This window comes from Acipenser ruthenus, chromosome 26 (genome assembly GCF_902713425.1).
Source record: "Acipenser ruthenus chromosome 26, fAciRut3.2 maternal haplotype, whole genome shotgun sequence".
Lineage (NCBI taxonomy): Eukaryota > Metazoa > Chordata > Actinopteri > Acipenseriformes > Acipenseridae > Acipenser > Acipenser ruthenus.
Genome location: NC_081214.1, coordinates 26,546,837 through 26,567,124, shown reverse-complemented (window position 1 = coordinate 26,567,124; position 20,288 = coordinate 26,546,837). Strand labels below are relative to the sequence as shown.

The following is a 20,288-nucleotide window of genomic DNA, read 5'->3' as shown; positions in this document are numbered from 1 at the left end:
GCAGTAGAGGCAGAGACTGGAGGTTGTTGGGTCATTTTAATGTGAAGCTAGTTCCCTTTGTGAATTTCAATGAAGAAACTCAGTGTGAATGAGATAGTTAATGTCTCTGTGTGACAGCTTTTATATTAAATGGGTTACACGATTCCTATTGTTTATAGTGAGAGCAGGTTGTCATGCATATTAATGAAGCCCAGGTGTTGATCCCACGCAGTTCCTCTTTCTTTACACCCAGCTCATATTCCACTACAAGTGTTTGCTGTAATAATTACAGCAAAACAGCTCTGTCACTTGATAAGATTAGCTAGAAGGCAATATGTGGCTCTCTTAATTTTATACAGAATTTACAAACTGTTCACCATAACAAGGCAAAGATATTAAAAACCTGCAAAAAAAATGTAATTAAAATGACACTGATGCAAAAGCTTCAAAAACATTTAATGCTACCATCAAACTCACATGGGCTTGAAACTAAATGTAATGTATGTATGTATGTATACAATACAGTATGTATGTGTGTATGTGTGTGTAAGGCGGTCAAGTGTGACCCCTTAATTGTTCTTTATTGAAACATTTTAATGCTGCAGTTATTTCATTATGTTCAGAGGTTAAATGTGTTTTTGAGGTACAATTAAATTCAGGCAAATTGGGGAACCCTGCTCCCTTCTGGTGATTATTATAAACGCCGTTGGGTCCTTCTGTGCTACACACTGATCTGGCTGCACAAACGTTAACGGTGTTGCAGGTATGTTTTTATAAAACCGTTTTCTGATTACTAAAACATCATAATACAGTAGATTATTGTGTAAGAATATGCCGTAGGTATTATTATGGTTTTTTTTAGACATTATTAAAACGATGGTTTACAATGGGATAGTTAAAATGTTCTTTTGTTAAAAGTTATTTAAAAAAATACTGAGTGTTATTAAATAGACACGTGCTTTAGTGCAGTAGTACAAATGCGATTGCATAGAAACGTTAAGCACGAGTTTAGTTTTAGAAGCTGCGTATTAACAGTGTGAAAAATGTCGCGGATTTGAAAATGTTTACTTATAAAATATGCAAATCGAGACACATAGCAGGCCTGGGGAAATATATATATATATATATATATATATATATATATATATATATATATATATATATATATATAATCTTTTTTTTTTAACCTTAATGAAAGGGTAGCTCTGGCCACCAGTGACATGCGCAGTTCTCTCTTGCATATGTGTGTCAGTCAGTGTGTCTGTATGTAGCCACTTTATGTATAGATGTTAATTTGCCTATTCACATGGTCGGACAGAACTTTGCACTCCAAACCAAGGCTGGGTGAAGATGCGCCATATTACTGGTATGTTTACAATGGGAAACTGCTGTGTTCAGAGTATTTGTGCAATAAAATGCCAAAACAAGGTGAATGAAGGCTTATTTCCCTTCACAATTTGATGAAGGGAAATAAGCCTTCATTTTACCGTTTTCTAAAGGACAAACTTTGAAAGAAAAAGTGGATGAATTCTTAAAGAAGCTCAGGAGAGACGGGTCCAAATGGCAGCCATTTACAGAATCCAGGATGTTTATTATAAATATAATAATTTATACAGACCTAGGATACACACCTATTGGCACTGTCACTGTAAGTTATTACCTAGGAAACACAGGATGACTCATTCTTTTGCTAGTGTGAACTAGACTAGGTATTATTAAGTAGGCCTTTCAGGACAAGTTTACATACATCTGATGCACATTTAAACAGAAACAAGCAGTAATTTAACAAATATTATCACTTTTATTATTATTATCTGTACTGGTGCTGAGATCACGTGTCTTATTATCATCATAATTTACGTGTGCAGAGATATACTGATGGACTGACCATTACTGACAAATATCTATAATAATAATAATAGTAATAATAGTAATACATCCTTTACATCTGTACAGGATGAATATATATGGGAGATGTTCCTGTACTCTTTAACAGATGCCTTTATCCAAGGCTACTTACAGGGCTATAATATAATACAACCTACTATAAAAACTGATAACACACCAGGGGCTGGTTTTTCAAAACGTAATCTGGATCAAGTGATCAGGATTTTGTAATCCTATATTTTGTGTTCGAGATTCCTTTAAAAACCAAACGAATTTCGTAATAGTAATTATAACAGTACATGCATATCCATAGCAATGCCGGTACTGTAGTATATAGCCTATGCATTACCTTGATAAAAGCTGTCGCACTTTTGAGTTATCTTGGATTCCTGGAGCACCAATGTAAAACATAACCACATCTGTTAATTTTTCCAGTGTGTTCTGATTGCACCACATGAAGATTATGGGCTATTATGTGCTATAATGTCTTGATTTTCTGTGAGGCAGGGAGCTCAAATTAACAGGCCATAACCCTGATGGAATAGAACATTATATTTATTATGCAATGATAATTTCATTGTGCCTGAATGAGCTCCTACCAAGAGCAAGAACTCGCAGCATCCAATCACATCGCATCAAAGACAGGATGCCTTTACAGCTCATCTAATTACTTGGTGACTCAGGAATTTGAAGACTCTGCCCTGGGGTACCTGCCCATGGGGCTGAGGCTGGAATACAGAGAGCGGCAGGAGGCAGATATTATACCAAAGCAGCCAAGTTCTTAAAAGGATAAGGGGGTGTTCCCTAATTGGAACACATTTCAAGGCAAATTGCTATGCCCTATCGAGAGCATGTTGTGTCTTGAGGTAGCCCCATTTCCTGTAACAGCGTATTTATTAAACTCCTCAGGAGAAACAAGAAACGTTGTCAACTGCGAGAAACTCCCAGCATTACAAAAAAAAGTTCTATACTGAATTCAGACCCCATGCTAAAGCCAGTAGACTGATCCTGTCAGTTAAACATGCAAATACTTGCTGTATTGAACCCTGCTCTTTGCACAGCCTCATGCCTTTAAAAACATATTGAATATTGATTTAAAGACTTAAGATTAGAGAGTGCTATTTTCCTGATATTTTCTTTTCATGTAAATTACTCATGTCTTGACTGAGTGCACTAACATATTAGCAGTCTCTCTCTCGCTTTAAAAAAAGGAAATATGTGTGCTGAGGTATACCATTGAAAATGAAAGTGCCATAAATCACAGTGAAAGAATGGCATGATCAAACACAGTAAAGAAAATCCTGATCAAACTATATTAAACTTTAGTAAAAGCATCAATTAAGAATGGAAAAATGCACAGTAAGCTGATATAAAGTACTATAGTATACTGTAGTAGTACTATAGTAATTTATATAATACTATAGCCATTTTATAGCAGAATGATTACCTTGCAAATTGCCTATGTTAAATGTTATGTGAAACAGTACTTTATTGAGGCAAATGCCCATCCTGTAAGTTGCACAACTCTTAAGTTTGAAAAAAAAACAACAACTTTTTCTATAAATGACTGGCATTAAGTGAGTTAATGCATTTTTCATGCTGGGCCATTTATTAGCTTAGTGCGTAGTGTGACTAAGCTGTTTAGTACCAAATCCACTGAATCATGCCTGGAAGGCAGAAAACAAAATCCTAATTCCGCCTTAACGAAAGGAAATAAAAATGGAGCAAGGCAATATAATCCATCTTAAAACAGCGAAATCCAAAGAGCAGCCTGTAATCCCTGGACAGCCAGCCTGCAAAACCTTGCAGTGTGACAGCAGAACCAGCAGAGCACTGCATTAGGTAGAATTGGGGAAGCCTTGCAATACCTTGGCTCATGTGTATGGAGATGCATAGTCTATATCATGCAGATATGCAACAGGCGTGGCAGTGAGAGAATGGTGTACAATAAGAAATAGGAAAATACTGGAGATGGTAAGGAATTCAGCTGTGTGGGTAAGAATTCTATGGTTCTGATCGGTCAGAAACGAAGGCTATGAAGCCAGATTGGTTTATAAAAGCAGTCGGAGCCTAGAGAGAAGAAGAGACCAGCAAAGCTCAAGTTTTCATCCGCTGTTCCTGCAGATATTTTCCAGCGCTTGATGAAGCAAAAGGGGCACACTGGTGTCCAAAAGGGAAAAAAAAGCAAGTCAATTTAGAAGAACTTAGAAAATCAAACCTCAAATAGATTAGAAAGTGTGTAATATACAGGACGGAGGTAACTTTTCCATTATGTGTTTATTATTGCTCACTTTACGGGTCACTTGGAATTGAACTCCAGCTAAATTTTCTCTGTGATTGATTTCACTTCTGTTTCCTGGGCTTCTGGAGGAGGGTATTCAAACAGTCATTTCCACTCTTGTGTCCTGGCCCCGGTGAATGATTATTCAATATTGCTGTCTCGCAGCACCGCATTATAGTATTCTGTCTTAATTCAGGTCACTTATCAATAGGTCTCAAGATACTGGACTAATTCACTTGACTGTCTGCCACATTTACAACCACAAGCACTTTGGAGGCTCCTGCAAACACACAAACCATGTTAGAGCAAGGGAATTGAGTTACACTTTTGTGTGTGTGTGTAAATTGAAAATACAGAGTGACTGTTAATAGCTAGTGACTCTTCACAGGACATGTGAGAAGCAGTATCAACACAATCTGTGATAAATCACCGAGGGCCAGTGAGAGAAGTGACGGGCTGCTTTTCTGAGACGCGTCGCTTTTCTACTCTAACCAGATCTCTTCAATTCAACTCTTTTTGTAGAATCGAAAGGTTTCCCAGTGGCTCTTCAGCTCAAGACTCAATTCTAATGCAGCACAGATGATGATGTTTTTCTCCACGATCTGCATTCTTACTCTTCGGACATTGCAGGTAGTGAAGGGTTTGTTTAGGTTTAATGTGCCCCAATTAGCGACGTGAAGATGGTGTGCTGGGAAGGTCAGTGATCGGGGCTCAGTTGGCCAGCAGGACTGGAAGCTTTCATTAGCTTTGCTGTTACCGCTGTGATTTTCATGAGTCAGTTAGTGTGATGTCAGCTGTGGGGGAATTTTTTTACTTTTTAAAATATTCTTCATGTTAGGTGCATGCTCTTGTCTGGTGGCATTGGTTTGCTGTCAGGTGAGGTCCTGTTACGCTGTGTCCTTGTTGGAGCCCATCATGTCAGCGGTGGGTAGCAGGGGGTATGTACGTGATAGCTGGGGCTGTGTAGAAATCTCATTGACAGGGTCAGTCTGCCATGGTTGTGAGGTGAGTGGGCTGTGGGATGCAGCATGCAGTGTTGCTTTTCAGTTGCATTCCCGCAGTCCCTGGAGGTTTTATTATATCATTCTGTGCAAAGGGATTCCGGGTGAATACCTCTTTCTTTGTGCACTAAGACACTTTTCTTTTCATTTTGCCCCAAAACATCAACTGGATTTTTAATCATTTATTTTTATTTGTTAGAAGTGAAATAATATGAAAAAGAAGAAATATAACGATTTCCAGAATTGAAAAGTAATTACAATGAGAAGTGAAAATGAGTAACTATTGAGCTTGTGAAATAGATTAAATAGATGGCTGATGTAAAATAAATTGTGTTCATTAAGGGTTTATTTTGTATCATTTTTTCTAGTTATCGCTGCATCCCTGAAGCTGGGCAAAGTGGATTTTAAACAACTGTATTACCCCCTGTTAAATAAATGTCATTTAGGAGAGATCTGGAGAGTCTAAACGTATCCTTCACAGACACAATTTAATGACAAGACCGGCTGCTTTTTAATTAGAAGGGTCTCTTCTTGTCAGTTTGAACAGTAAGCAAGGTAATACGTTCCTAAGCAAGGAGAAAAAATGAAACAGCTTATTTTAATAAATGTGCTGCACCTGCCCCATTCCTCTTGTTATTAAAGTATATGCTGCTAGGGGACAGGAAGGCTGTACAGTGTGCTTCTCTGGGCTTGATCAATGCTATCACAAACAGTAATCAGCACTAAGATAGTATCCAACGTGTTGTGACAGCAGTCCTCTATTGCACGTAACATAAATGCACATTAATATAAAGAAAACGTGGGCTTTCCAACTGGATTCCTGAAACAGGTATGCAGTGCAATTCTACTGGCCCATCCCACGCTAACTTTATTATCTTTGTTTTATATAAAGTGCCGTACTTGTACAGGGTGGTTCCTGGCATTTGCAATTTCATTTCAATCTTAATTTTCGTTGCAGCAGGGGGTTCTCTGTATTGCACCTCAGTCAACACTTTGGAAAATGAAGTCATAAAAGCAGCATACAAATTCAATGTAATCAGCACGTCCCCAGAAAGGTCAAAGTCAGCCTAACGACGCTCATAATGGGCCTACCGCTGAGCTGGAGATGCAGGCAGTCAAAATCATTCTCCTGACAAGCCAGTCCCAGCTCCCAACTGGAAGAGAGGGGCCCTGAAGACAGTCGGCTCCTCCAACGAGACAGTGATCTGCTGGAACACCAGCCCTGACACACTTCACTGGGGAGTGGGTCTCACACAGAGCTGTCATTCGCTCTCCTGTTTCAGGAAGCCTCTTCCAAGAGGAGCAGTGAGCAGAAAATAACTGGGGCTCAGATGTAACTGAAGACTGATGTGGTCCAGAGCTCTCCTTATAAGGAAGCAGTACCTGCTGTGCTTCAGCGATCCAGGGGAGACACTGGAAATGCATTTAATGTAATTTAACGTTACGCAGAGGCATTATTAAAATTGTGAAGCGAGCCAGATTGCTTGACAATGCACACAAAAAGGGGCACTATGGGAGGCCTTTCTCCAAGTGTGACATTTCTTTTCTTCTTTAATTATACGGGTGCTCAGAGTGCTGTTTCTTAATAGATAGGCTGGCATAATGACACCCTGTAGGGTGCAACACATGTACAGTAGCAGTAAACTGTACTCCAAAAAAAAGAAGAAATTCAGAAAACCGTACACACAACTGGAGCTTCTGGGTTTATCAGTAAAGCAAATAGAGAGAAGCACATACAATGACGTTTGGGGTAAGACTGGTGAAGTGGAATGCAGGTTGCATGTTAAATAATGTCTTGATCATTGTTCTTAAATGTTCTGGGGACTAAACACTATGCATTTTAAATTATAAAAAGTATATTTTGGCAAAATAAAAAATACCACGACAGCAACAGCCATCCAACAAATATCAGCAGCCAGCCCTGAAGTCTTGCGTCTCTGGCCTCCAGATTAGAAAGAATTGTTTTGTGTCTGTCTTTGGTTTAAAAGCTTCTCAAGTTAACTCAATGATAAGTACCAATGTGAGGGACTGTGTGGCCACACATCCCCATTGCTTAAAGAAGCAGACTACAACAACAGCAGCGTGCAAGTAAGTTTCAAATACAAATACTAGATTTGTATTCGTATTTATTATATATGACACCGTTTTACTGTGTGGGCAAAGGACAAATGATTTCTGCAGACAGTAGATATATGTTGCAAGCCCTTTGCAAGCTGACAGACTGTTGTGATGTTGTTCAGTGGACTGACACTGGAGTCATTCGATACAATGCAAAGAAGTAAACCCTGTTACAGAATGCTATGCACCAGTAGAAATGAGGGCACACATTTAAAACAATAACGCAATGCATTTACAGCAAAATCTTTATCCCACGCTCCCCCCTCACTATTTCTAAACCGTGCAAAGCTACTGTATGCTGTGTGTTTTAGATTTAACAGGGGCGCGACTGAAAATGAATGGGGCAAAGTTTGCATTAGCCACGGAGAAAATGAGGTCATGCCTGATTGCAGTTAGATAGAAAGTTTTGATGTGTAGTTGCCCTATTAAATTCCATTGTTAGAGACCTTGAGTGACTTTTAATGTCATCTCACTGCCCCTTTTTTTTGTCCTCTTTATTCTGGTATATCTGCATTCAGAGCACAACATGAAGGCTCAGGTTTTATCAGATTTTGTGCATCTACTACCAAGCAATTTCACAAAGATCTGTGGTTTCAAGTAGTGAGTGTAATAATCAGCATGCCAAATATTTGAGAAATGAAAAAACAACATACGGATATTTGCATTTTAAACTCCATCCATAACCCTTGGAGCCTTTTCTGTAACATTACAAGCCACTTACCTCTTTGTTAACTGTGAGTGTGAATTATCTACATTCAAAAAAGAAATGCTTTCAGATGCTGTGGCTTTGATCATTCATCGGTTTGGCCCTGTTTCATTAATATTATTATTATTTATTTTTTTTCTCATACATTTGTATGCAGTATAATGCTGCACTTCAGTTTTGTCCTCAGCTCAGGGAGCAGATCCTTGCCTCCTGGTGCCAGCTTTGAACTTCTGAGCTTATTAGTGCACTGAATCAATATCTAGTAAGATTTCATTACAAGTTCGGGGAGTTTTGACTTTTCATTCAATGTGATTATTTCCCACCCTCTAGCTGTCAGCATGCTGTTAAACACCCCACTCAGGAAGGATCAAAACATTAGCAAAGCCTTCTGATGTTTAGACATGCCAGTCAGCGGCAGATTCATTAATCCTGGGGGCTCGAGACTAAGAGCGAGTAGATGCATATTGACACCTGCCTTTGTGAGGCGCCACACGGTGCCAAGAAATTGATCCTGGAATCCACTGAAATGCAACTTGGCTAGTGGTCGAGATCGGGAGCGGGGGCCGGGGTGTGAAGAACGCGCGGTCGAGATCGGGAGCGGGGGCCGGGGTGTGAAGAACGCACGGTCGAGATCGGGAGCGGGGGCCGGGGTGTGAAGAACGCGCGGTCGAGATCGGGAGCGGGGCTGGGGTGTGAAGAACGCGCGGTCCAGATCGGGAGCGGGGGCCGGGGTGTGAAGAACGCGCGGTCGAGATCGGGAGCGGGGGCCGGGGTGTGAAGAACGTGCGGTCGAGATCGGGAGCGGGGCTGGGGTGTGAAGAACGCGCGGTCGAGATCGGAAGCGGGGGTCGGGGTGTGAAGAACGCGCGGTCCAGATCGGGAGCGGGGGTCGGGGTGTGAAGAACGCGCGGTCCAGATCGGGAGCGGGGGCCGGGGTGTGAAGAACACGCGGCCCTGATCGGGAGCGGGGGCCGGGGTGTGAAGAACGCGTGGTCCAGATCGGGAGCGGGGGCCGGGGTGTGAAGAACGCGCGGTCGAGATCGGGAGCGGGGGTCGGGGTGTGAAGAACGCGCGGTCGAGATCGGGAGCGGGGCTGGGGTGTGAAGAAGGCGCGGTCGAGATCGGGAGCGGGGGCCGGGGTGTGAAGAAGGCGCGGTCGAGATCGGGAGCGGGGGCCGGGGTGTGAAGAACGCGCGGTGGAGATCGGGAGCGGGGGCCGGGGTGTGAAGAACGCGCGGTCCAGATCGGGAGCGGGGGCCGGGGTGTGAAGAACGCGCGGTTGAGATCGGGAGCGGGGGCCGGGGTGTGAAGAACGCGCGGTCCAGATCGGAAGCGGTTGCAGTTATTCCTAAACTCTTAGCCAACGTCAAAATGTATTTCATGTATAATGCATTGTTCCTCACTATCTTGTAAAGGTCTTTGTGATGGTGGTCCACTATGAAAGGCGCTATATAAAATAAACATTGATTGATTGAAAAATATGTAGATGATGTTAAAAAGGGACAACTACATACATACAAACAGTAGCATTGCTGTTGATGGCATTCAGATGATACAGACAGTCAATGGCAGTGACAAGGCATTCAATTCATTGCTGTTCTCTCTGGTGCTGTTGGATGTCAATAGTGCTATATCTACCCCCCACCCCCCTTCCAGTTTATAGCTTTTCATTTTTTTTCCTATTTCCTATTTCCTATTTTTATAAGAACCTCATTATCGTGTCATACACACCAGCACAATCACATTAAACCGCCCACATTAAGCCAGCTGTGGGAAATGTTTATTGTAAAAAAAAATTAAAAATAATAAGTCCTATTTTTGTAAATGTAATGGGATGCCTTTTCGCTGCTTAGCACCCGTGGTCTTTTTGGTTTGCATCATGTTCCTGCTTGTAATCCCTGCAGTCTCAGTAGAGCTCAGGTAATTGCATTGACAGCTATGAAAAGGGCATTGATTATACAACAGTGTGCCGGGGTCTTTATTTAGCACCCATTTTTATATCTTAATTGCACATTTAAAACGGCAGCATCTGCTTTATAATATTGCTTTCCTATTACAAATAAATTGGCACGATTAAGAAGAATGTGTAAACATCTTACCTCTTCTATTTAGACTCGCTGGGTAAGGAATCTTTGATTTGTGTTTATGTACAGTGGCCCCTTGGTGGTTGGGGGCTCAGGGCTGGTGTTTAGCTGGACCCTTATAGAGACTGGGGACTTTAAAGGTGACTTAGAAAATGAATCTGAAGATTTCTTTTAAAAAATTTCAGGGAATTTAAACAGTCCCTCTTTGTATTAATAAAGAGAACAGTATTCGACAGGGCTGGCATTCTGACTCATTTCAGTACAACTCAATACAACTTACCTTCCCCATGACCGGAGTTGTATTGTCACTACCCACCCCATCTCATTGGCTCTATACATTCAGAGAAATGATTTGTTCAGTAATGGGATTCCTGCGGATCCTGTTTTAGCCCACGGTCATGCCATAAATTCTGGTCCTGTGTTAACCCAAGAGCGTGGACAAATCCACATGTATTGCTTTTCTGTGTCTCCTTGTGTTCTGCAGGGTGCTGTGGAACGAGAGATAATGTGTTTATTAGAATAGAATCCACATGTATTGCTTTTCTGGGTCCCTGTGTTCTGCAGGGTGCTGTGGAACGAGAGAGAATGTGTTTATTAGAATAAAATATTCCTGGTGATTGCTGCACTAAATATTGAATTTAATTAAAGGAAATGGGGAAAATAGCACAGGCAGAAAATGTATTGCTGTGTGCAAAATATACCTGCTTTGTTTCTGACATGTTAACAACCCTTTGGAAAGACCTCCCCAGCTATCGGTAATAAAAGTGGTTTGTTGAATATTCTGTAGTTCTCATTGGGGCCTGAAGCATTTGCATAATGCAAGCTACCTGCTATAAAGCTTATCTTATAGGTTATTGCAAAAAGGAGACTAAAGGTACGAGCAGAATTAAAAAGCAGAAGTCACACAATCATCTTGATATTTTCTTCATTTAGTGTTTGATTGCCCTTTTAATGCACAGACTTGTTATTGGAAAAGGGAATTGAAATAGCAGAGCCCCTCTTGTTCGTGCCTCTGGGGCTCGGAGTTCAATCCTGTTCAGAACTGGGAGGAATGAGAGAATGTGATTAAGAGCATTTCTGTGGGTTTATAGAACTGATTCCACATCTCTGAAGGATTGGGTGCTGGACACAGTGGGGCCACATGCTTCTCATACTGTACACATTCATATTCCTGGTGCTTTTTCATAGGAGAGATTGAATTATTGAGAATGCAGAAGGCGATTCAACAGCTGATCACTTCACAAATTTAAAGTAGTCCATAGCTGTCCATGCGTTTTCTCAAATCCCACGTGCTAGCAATATTCAATTAGGACTGCTTGCACAGAAACTGATTGACTGGTCAGAGCGAGTCACACAGGCAAGAAAGGGAAAACAAAGTAATAAATAAATAAGTCATATTTTAGTATTCAGAATCATACGATATGTAACCAGAGCAGCTCAGCCATTAAGAGGTATTGACTGCATTTAGTCCAGATGGAGAATTAACATCAAGAGCTTGAAAATGCAGTTTCCTCTGTAATTTTCTGATATAAACCAATACTTCATAGTAATTACTATACATTAAATCTGACAGCGTGCATATTGATTGAGGGCTTTCAGATGTCACGGGCCTCTGCAGCCATGGTCTTCCCAGTCATTAGTTGCCAGTCGCTTCTCATCATTAATTGCTTTCTGGGCTGTTTATTCTGAATAAAGTATTTTTTTCCCACTAAACTAGTTATTCTTATTCTCTGTGTGTTCAAATTCTTTTCTGTTCCCTTCAGTGATTTCAGATAGGGCTGTGAGTAAATGGCTTTATCAGTAGGCACAGAACTGATACGTTGTACGTTTTTCAATATGAAAACCCGACCTTATTCATGGTGCCTTGGTAAATCAACAACGTGTGGACCTGTGTCACAAACTCTGCCCTCCTGAAACATCAAACACGGTTCTTCTAGAGCCTTACAAATATTCAGTTCCTGTGTTTTCCACTGGTACAGAGCAGCTATGAACTCCTTCCTTACTGCTGTGCCATCCCTGCGCAGCTCTGTGACAGAGATGGATGAGAGACATGACTGCAGAGACACACTGAGTGCAGCTGGGAAACACTGTAGTACATACAACCTGTCTCGCTGTACCACCCTAACATAGAAAACACAAGCAAATCATTTAGCAAAGCAAGAACTACTGTCAACAAAATAACATGTCTACCGTTAAACTAGCAAAGTCTTGTTAAACATGCTGTAGCATGTCTGAGGGCAGGTGAACATTCAGCATTTCTTTTTTCTTAAGCTTTGCTACAGTATACCTGTTTGTACTATTCTTCTGTTGGCACATGCAGGGTTAACAGTACTGTGCAGAATGATTTCTCCAGTGAGCCGGTAAGGGTCTGCCTTTTATTATTATTATTATTATTATTTATTTCTTAGCAGACACCCTTATCCAGGGCGACTTACAATTGTTACAAGATATCACATTATTTTTTACATTCAATTACATTATTTTTTACACATTATTTTTACATACAATTACCCATTTATACAGCTGGGTTTTTACTGGAGCAATCTGGGTAAAGTACCTTGCTCAAGGGTACAGCAGCAGTGTCCTCCACAGGGATTGAACCCACGACCCTCTGGTCAAGAGTCCAGAGCCCTAACCACTACTCCACTAACCACTACTCCACACTACTGCCCCTTTACAAAGGAATACAAAGCGCCATTTGAAATTGTTTTAACCTTTTATCCCTCCCCGTCTTATGGCATCACATCTGTGTGAATCTCTAGTAGTGGTACTCAGGTGGGGGTCGTCAGTGTGGGGGTGGATGGGATATTATCAGGAGTTGATTACATGAAGAGGATCGCCCAGCCCTTTACTTAAATAACCTCAGGAAAACCCAGCTGCTTCAAGTGTTTTTAATGGCAAGGGGTCAATTAATTATAAGACTAAAATAAGCCTTGCATCCATCTCGCAAATACAACTCTTTGAAGTCAGTTCCCCAGCTGAGCTAAGGTACCGTGTATATTTCACCTATTGCATGGAAGAGCGGTCTCCTGCCCTCACGACTACGCTGACATCTTGGCATGCCCAGCGGATGGAATAAGACACAACCGGCCTCGGGTTCAGTCTTGTGAAACAACCCTGAAGGTGGCAGCTGACAGGCACGATGCTCCACACTCTGCAACAACGGCTCCTCGCTGTGAACTCCTACATCTCCCAGGTCCGTGTGCTTTCTATCGCAGGATTTCTCATTTTTATCAGCAGGATATTATTTTAAATATAGAAAATGCTTTAGCATGTGAAGGGAAACAAAGGACTTTTAGTGCAATTAGCTGATCTACATGCCCACTGCTTCAGAATGATACCAATTAAAAGAAAACTTCAAACACACACACACACACACACACACAGACATATATACATATATATATATATATATATATATATATATATATATATATATATATATATATATATAGTGTGACAGACTGGGGGGAGGAAGAGGAATAAAATGTAGTCCAGGAGTGGTCTCAAGACTACATTCCCCAGAATGCCACAGGAGGGAGCCAGGATGAGAGTCACCTGTCTCCAATCTGTAATTAGTATCACCTGCCTGCAATTAGCGATTAGCAGGCAGGTATATAAACCAAGAAAAATGTTTGTTCCAGGCAGTCTCAAGTCTATGTGAAGCGAGGCTATCCTAGTGAAGATTTAGCAACGAAAGGTACTGTGTGAACCTGTGTTTTGTGTTTTTTAAAACTGGTAAACAGCTTCAGTTCTGTTAGGTTAGGGTTTTGTTTGAAAAGTCTAGTTAGCGCTCCAGTGTGAGCTATGTTTTGGTTTTCTGTTTCTGTTTTATTTTATTTATTGTAAATAATCAAATTGCACGCAAGTGCTTAAACTTTACATTCTCTGTCTGTGGTTTTTAAGGGCAAAAATGAACCCAAGCCGCAAGCGAATAATTGATAAAAAAAATATTATATCACCTGGATGAAGAAGGATCTGTAGTCCAAAACGTCCTGATATACGGTAATAGATTTTTTTTTCAGTTATTCACATTGTGTACCTACATTACCTTTTTTCTTTTTGATTTTGCACCTTTTTGTACACGGTTTCTTTTTCAATTTCTCTCTATATACTGAATGCTGCATACGAGGAGCTAGGCATGTGGATGGGGTCAGCAGTCAACATCAAAGCCTTGACTAGTTTCAGAAAGTAGGACCCTGCTGAATTACTCTGTGCTTCATCTGTTTTATCAGCTCATCCACTTCTGTTGGCAACGGTAGGTACAGGTTTTATTTTCTTGCTGATGCAGCAAATACTTCGTTCAGCCTGTCTTGACTGCAAATATCAGTGGTGGCAGGATCCAATGCTGTGAAATGGACAGTGACAGTCGCTGTGACCCGTCCTGCATGCCAGTCTCTCAAGGTAACACTGCCGCCAACCCCCTTTCACTGAGGGAAACCTGTCAACGGAACAAATAGAACACAGAATCAGAATGGAACCAATGAATCCAGTGTTAAACATTAGAAAGGTCAACTTCTATAACTTACAATTCAGAGTGCATAATACAAGGGTACATTTTGTGTGTTTTTCATTGTAATAATAATTTGTTCAATATAGATACGTATTAAATATTCCTAATTTGTCAAGTATGCTTGGGATAGTGTCTGGGTGATTGAGCAGTAAAATACAAGCTTGATGAAAGGAAGTGAGCGTGCTAATCTACTGTTTCAAATCTTGAGGAATAATACTGCTTTTAATTATAAATGATGATCTTATAGCCTCATGAAGCCCACATCAATTAGTAGATTGAATGGCTGATTAGTTTTAATTTCAAAGACAATAACAAGCAGCCTATTAAATGTGACATCAACTCATTTTTTCCATATGGATCTCAATATTCTCATTTTAATGCAGTTTAATTGGGGGTACAGGTCATTGGAAAATACAAACACACCCGTTTAAAGGACAAAACACTTTTTTTTTTTTTTTTTTACAACAGCTGGAGCAATTGCAGGATTGCTGAAGCTAATAATAATCATAATGTTTAAATGATGTGTCCACGCCAGCATTGAGAATACATAAAGGAAAGTCTGTTAGGGGTGATCCAATGTTTAACACAAGGTATCTCACAGCAGCGTCTTCTTTTAGTGATCTACTCGCTTATACTAAAGGCCACAAGATTTGCTCTGCGTTTTGCTCTTGTGCACCAAAGGACAAAGCTGTCAGTGTGGTTCAGTCTAGTAAGAAATAGCATAGTAACCATGACAACAGCATTATTTGTTTTGAAACAACTGTGGAGATCAGCTCCTAGAATGAATGCAGTTCAATGTTATAATGTTGATCCTGATCTTGATGTGATACAGTCGTGTCTTTATATCAGACAGTTTGTATCGCATTCAAATCAGCTATACTGTTTAATATAGGGTGCTGTGTAAGATACAAGGCACTCTGTGTATTACATACACACGATTAACTACCAGGGAGGAAAAGTGAGTTTAGGTCAGTAACTTTTAGTTTAAAAATAACCCCCGAATGTACCCTGTGAAGTGCAGCATTCCCAGCTAGCTCAGGTGTGTATGTTGTTGAAGTGGTTAGCAGTTTTTCATACACAACAGTAATAGAAACAGGCGGAGAAAAGCTGGATGTTATTTCTATGTAGAAGGTGAACGCACTGAATAAAATGAGATGAAACGTACACCACAGCAGGCCTTCCACACAAACACACACAAGAAGTAGAAACTGGGAAACCTGCAAAAAAAAAAAAAAAAAAAAAAAAAAAACCACAAGAAAACGGTAAAGCCCCTGGACCTGTGCTGCTCCCCAAAGAGTTTATTGCAAGGCTTGTAATTATTATTAGTGGTAGGGAGTCATGACAGCCTGCTGCTACTGCTTGAAGCTAAGGGAAGGGAATTGGAAACAATAAACTATCAGAAGATCTCAACAACACACTGGTGCTTTCACTGAAGTTCAGATCCAGCTGATATTGAAAACAATCATTCATCCAGACTTAACAGAATATCTCGAGGTAAGTTCACAGGTAATTGTATTAGGTTGATCGCTTAGGAAATGGATTTGTATTACTGGGTATTGATTTTTAAATTGCATTTGGTGCAATAGAACAGAATCGTATCCTATGTGTTTGAAGATATTTATATCTAGTTGTTGTCCATGTGTTACACATTGGGGCACTTTTTTCTCCTACTGTCTGTTCTGAACCTGTGGTTGTTATTGGTGTGTTATTGTAATTGCAGTGTAATAGGAATGTAATACACTTTTATAGACCTCTTTCCTGTCATTGCATTGTATTTAGTGATCTTAATAAGTCTCAAAGTTCCTGACTCAAAAGCATGGCTCCACATAGTCAAACATCTCCTGAAACCGAGAAAAAAAATATTGTGACCAAATGCATAAAAAAAAATCCCAGATAAATGTCACCACATTTGCAGGAACTCAAGTCTGCATTTACCCTTGTTCAGAACACTTAAGCGATGTAATGCTGTTTTGTTTTTTGTCTATATAGTGTATCAGATATGCTGGGATGTTAAGGGTCAACGTTTAAAAATGTGAGCGATCGTCACAATCAGGAAGGCCAATCAAATGATCACTCTGGTATGTGTAGAACTGGTGTTATATATTGACAACCAAACTGCAGACAATTAATAATTGCATCGATGATGATCAATAATGTGTGAAATTATACTGATTAGATTAACATTTTTCAGATCACTTGTGTGCAGAACACTAATGACTCAACCTCTTTACAATCACAATGCTGTTGATTTATTTGAATGGATTTGTCTGAATGTGGCAGTATGCATAGGTCAACATTGTCTGCATTTCCATTAATGGGGATATCTGATTGTACACCGGTGACAGCGTCAGGCCCTTTCTGTGTAATTAAAGTGGGTCAGAGTAGTTTCATCTGATAATGTGAGTGTAACTGACAAGTGAAAGATGGGCGCATTGTTAACCCAGTATGGCACAGCGACGCCCCGAGGCAACAACCCCCAAATGTCTAAACAAAACACTCGCCAAATAATGAATGGAAAGGGCATTTGATTGCAGGCTGCAGGATTTCTGTTTGCTCATGTGTTTCTGCACACAATGGGCTGTCTTTTAATGCATTTTATAGGCATCTCAACACATTTCTAATGTGGTGGAAAAACCTAATCCTTTTTTTTTCCTGAGGCATGAGTTGAACGCCCACACTAATTCCAATGCTGTGCATCCCAGACAAAGGATGCGTTTTCTCTTAAGAGATCTCGCAGACCATTGTGCTTCTCTTAGTTTCCAGTAATACCTGTCTTAGAAATAGTCGTTAAGTTACGTACTCTTCCGTTGGGTACATTTGCATCTTCATGTAATCGAATAATATGAGTGAGTTTAGGTCAAGAGACACAGGCTGATTTATAGACACTTAGAAAACATGGAAGCTGATTCTAACCAAATGATGTTTGGTAATAAGTATCCACAGAAGCTAAGGTAAATTTAATGCCCATCAGTTTCTTTGGTTGGGAGTGACTTGAGACATCTTGTTACAGTTTAAATACGGACAATTAGGAATTATGCATCCTAGCATGAGAAAAAATGCTATATTATTATTAAAAAAATGAGCCCACAATTTGAGCTGTGGACCCAGAGGTACATCAATTCATCACCATTTTCAAAAACTATATATAATATAATGAACTTAGCATGTGGCATACTGCAGTAACAGGTCTCTTTTTTTATTAATAAAAACAATGAATAAAGTGTGATGAAGAACTAGAAGAAATCACCTTTAATTTTGAGAGAAATTGATATGACAGCAGACAATACAGTACTAAATCAATCTGCCAGCTGTTTCCCCACATATATTAAGACATTAAACCCTTGTCTGAAAAGCTCAGCTTCTGCAAATCACTGCAGAGACAAGTTGTTGCTTTGCTTCTCTCTTTGTATTCCACTGATATAAATCAATAGGGAGTGATGGAAAGAAAATCAAGGTTATAAGGCAGGTGTAATGAAACAGCAATAATTTACTCTTGTTGAACAATGACAGGGATGAAAGGAACCACAGAATTACATTAAAACGCTACTCCTTATTCAGAAACCAGTCTCTCAAATGCACTACAGTCTGCAGCCAACATGGCAAGATTGTATTTTTATTGATTCATGAAATTCATGTAGGATCCACATCCAAAAATCCCTTTTTCCTTTTCTCCCGCTGTTTGGTTCTGCAGGAACGTGGTTCCCTTCTTCTTTTTCTTTCCTGTAAAACGACTGATGGGAAAAGCTAACTTTCTACTTTAAAAATGCAATCGAGGGCCTCAGATTCCCGATGACTTAAAACTGAAGTGCATGTCTGTACGAAGCTCTCAAGGTTAATGCTAACAGCTGTAATGATAACAAATCTTTTCTCCTGGGCTGTGCAAAAAAAAAAAAAAAAAAAAAACTCCTCCATGTTTTGAGTAAAGACACAGTTTCCTGTTCCATTTATTTATTATCAACTCAACAAATGAGTTGGAGGGAGTAATTTCATCTGAACCATTTTGTCCTGCATGTTTGATATCAGGGTTAATTAATCCAAGATAAACTGTTCAAGCTAAATGGAAAGTGGGCTGGATATTGTGGTGTAAATGAGTGCTTGTAAGCCAGGGAGATTGGAGTTTTAAGAGATTAATTCATGCATATTTTTATTAATGTCTCTTAACTGCGAGGAGGGGTAATCAAAGTGATGGGCAGTTTTCTGTTGAGATTGGGGAACAATAAAATGTAACAAGCAGCCCAAAAACACTCAATGTGGCTCCATTTCCAAGCTGCCTAAGATCAGATCATTATGTGTTGCTCCTTCGTATTAAACTGTGATTCGCACATTTAAGAAAGCATACAGTAAGTTGTGACTTGGCGCTGAAGTGGAATTGATTGATTGAATTGAATTGATTGATTGAATTATCAAGACAGATTTGAGCTTTGGAAGTCTTTTAAGAGCCTGTGCAGATGCATGCCAGTAAGTGCGTGCAGTGGAGGTGGCACATTTCACCTGCAGCTTTGAACTTTGAACTTTGAATTGCAGGATTAATCCCATCAGAATTGTTCGGTCACACGCTGTGTCACAATCCATCGGTCATTTCCCAGGAGGTCTCTTGTCACTTGATTATTAATTTTTTCAGTGTAATGCTTGTACTTTTGTTACTGACAGAGTATTCCTACAATGTAATGAAAAAGCACTGCCGTCATTTGTTTAGTTCTTCAAGTTGTCTGTTATTAGATGTATTACCTCGACTTCCTTGGCTTGCAGAGCCCATCCTTTTAGGAATAGTGCTTTTGTCTAGAAACGGTCTTTAATTCTTTTCACTGGCTGTAATTATTTGAAGGTTTGCCTATTTGCCACCACATTAGAGCAAAGCTCAGTCAAGGAGATGCACAGCACGCTGTGTTCTCTTTTTGTCTTTTCTTTCTGCTCACTTTATTAAACATTATTTAAACCTGACCTACTTAGAGAAAAGAAAGATAAGCGTATTTAAACCACACAGCACAACGCCATACTTCCAGTACACTGCTGCATCTCCCTGACGATTCCCTCCAGTTAATGCAGTGAGGGAGGCTTTTGCATGTGAACACCATGGCTTTGTCACTCTAAAGCTAACTTGTGTTTCGGTCCCATGACTGATCCTTTCCTGCTTGCTCGGGCTGCCTGTCTGCAGTGGCTGAAGAGAGATGTTGCTATGAGATGATAGCCTGTGACAGATGCAAGGGCTGTCGGAGGAAACTAGGGGGAATGTGTGTCTTTGTGAAATACTGTCGGCTCTCGCAGCAGCACATTGTGATTCACTCACTCGCCTGAGCAGAGCTGTTCTGTAGAATATCGCAGGGACTCAGATGCACTCTCATGATATCTTGAAAATTGAATCAAAATGACCCACGGTAGCTTAGCATCACCGACAAAGCAAATTGATCATTCATTCTCTTTCTTTCTCCTTTCTGGGTGTTTTTTTTTCTTTTTGGTTGATGTGCCTAACCCAAACCCACACCACAGTTCAGCTAGGAGTCCAAACAAGTGAGAACAGGGAAGCGTCAAAGCATTTGCTTTTTTTGTTTTGCTGGATTTTACACAAAAGAAGTCCCTGAGCTTTAATTATTGAAGTTTTAAAAGTTCTTGAGTTTTCTTCGCAAGCTGTATCAGAAAGTGGACTGCTTCTGTCTTCTCACCAATTCCCTCAACAGGGTTTACCCCAGGAATTCTGTACAGCCGTGATCACTTTTAATTG

At 40.2% G+C, this 20,288-nt stretch overlaps 1 protein-coding gene across 1 annotated transcript; it reads right to left on the bottom strand.

Moving 5' to 3' along the window:
- Window positions 1-8,509: 8,509 nt before the first annotated feature.
- On the bottom strand, window positions 8,510-10,345 carry LOC131701629 (uncharacterized). Its single transcript, XM_059000529.1, has 2 exons — window positions 10,337-10,345; window positions 8,510-9,325 (listed from the first exon to the last, which is right to left on the bottom strand). The coding sequence occupies exons 1-2, from the start codon at window positions 10,343-10,345 to the stop codon at window positions 8,510-8,512; spliced, it is 825 nt and encodes a 274-aa protein (XP_058856512.1).
- Between the last annotated feature and the right edge of the window lie 9,943 nt (window positions 10,346-20,288).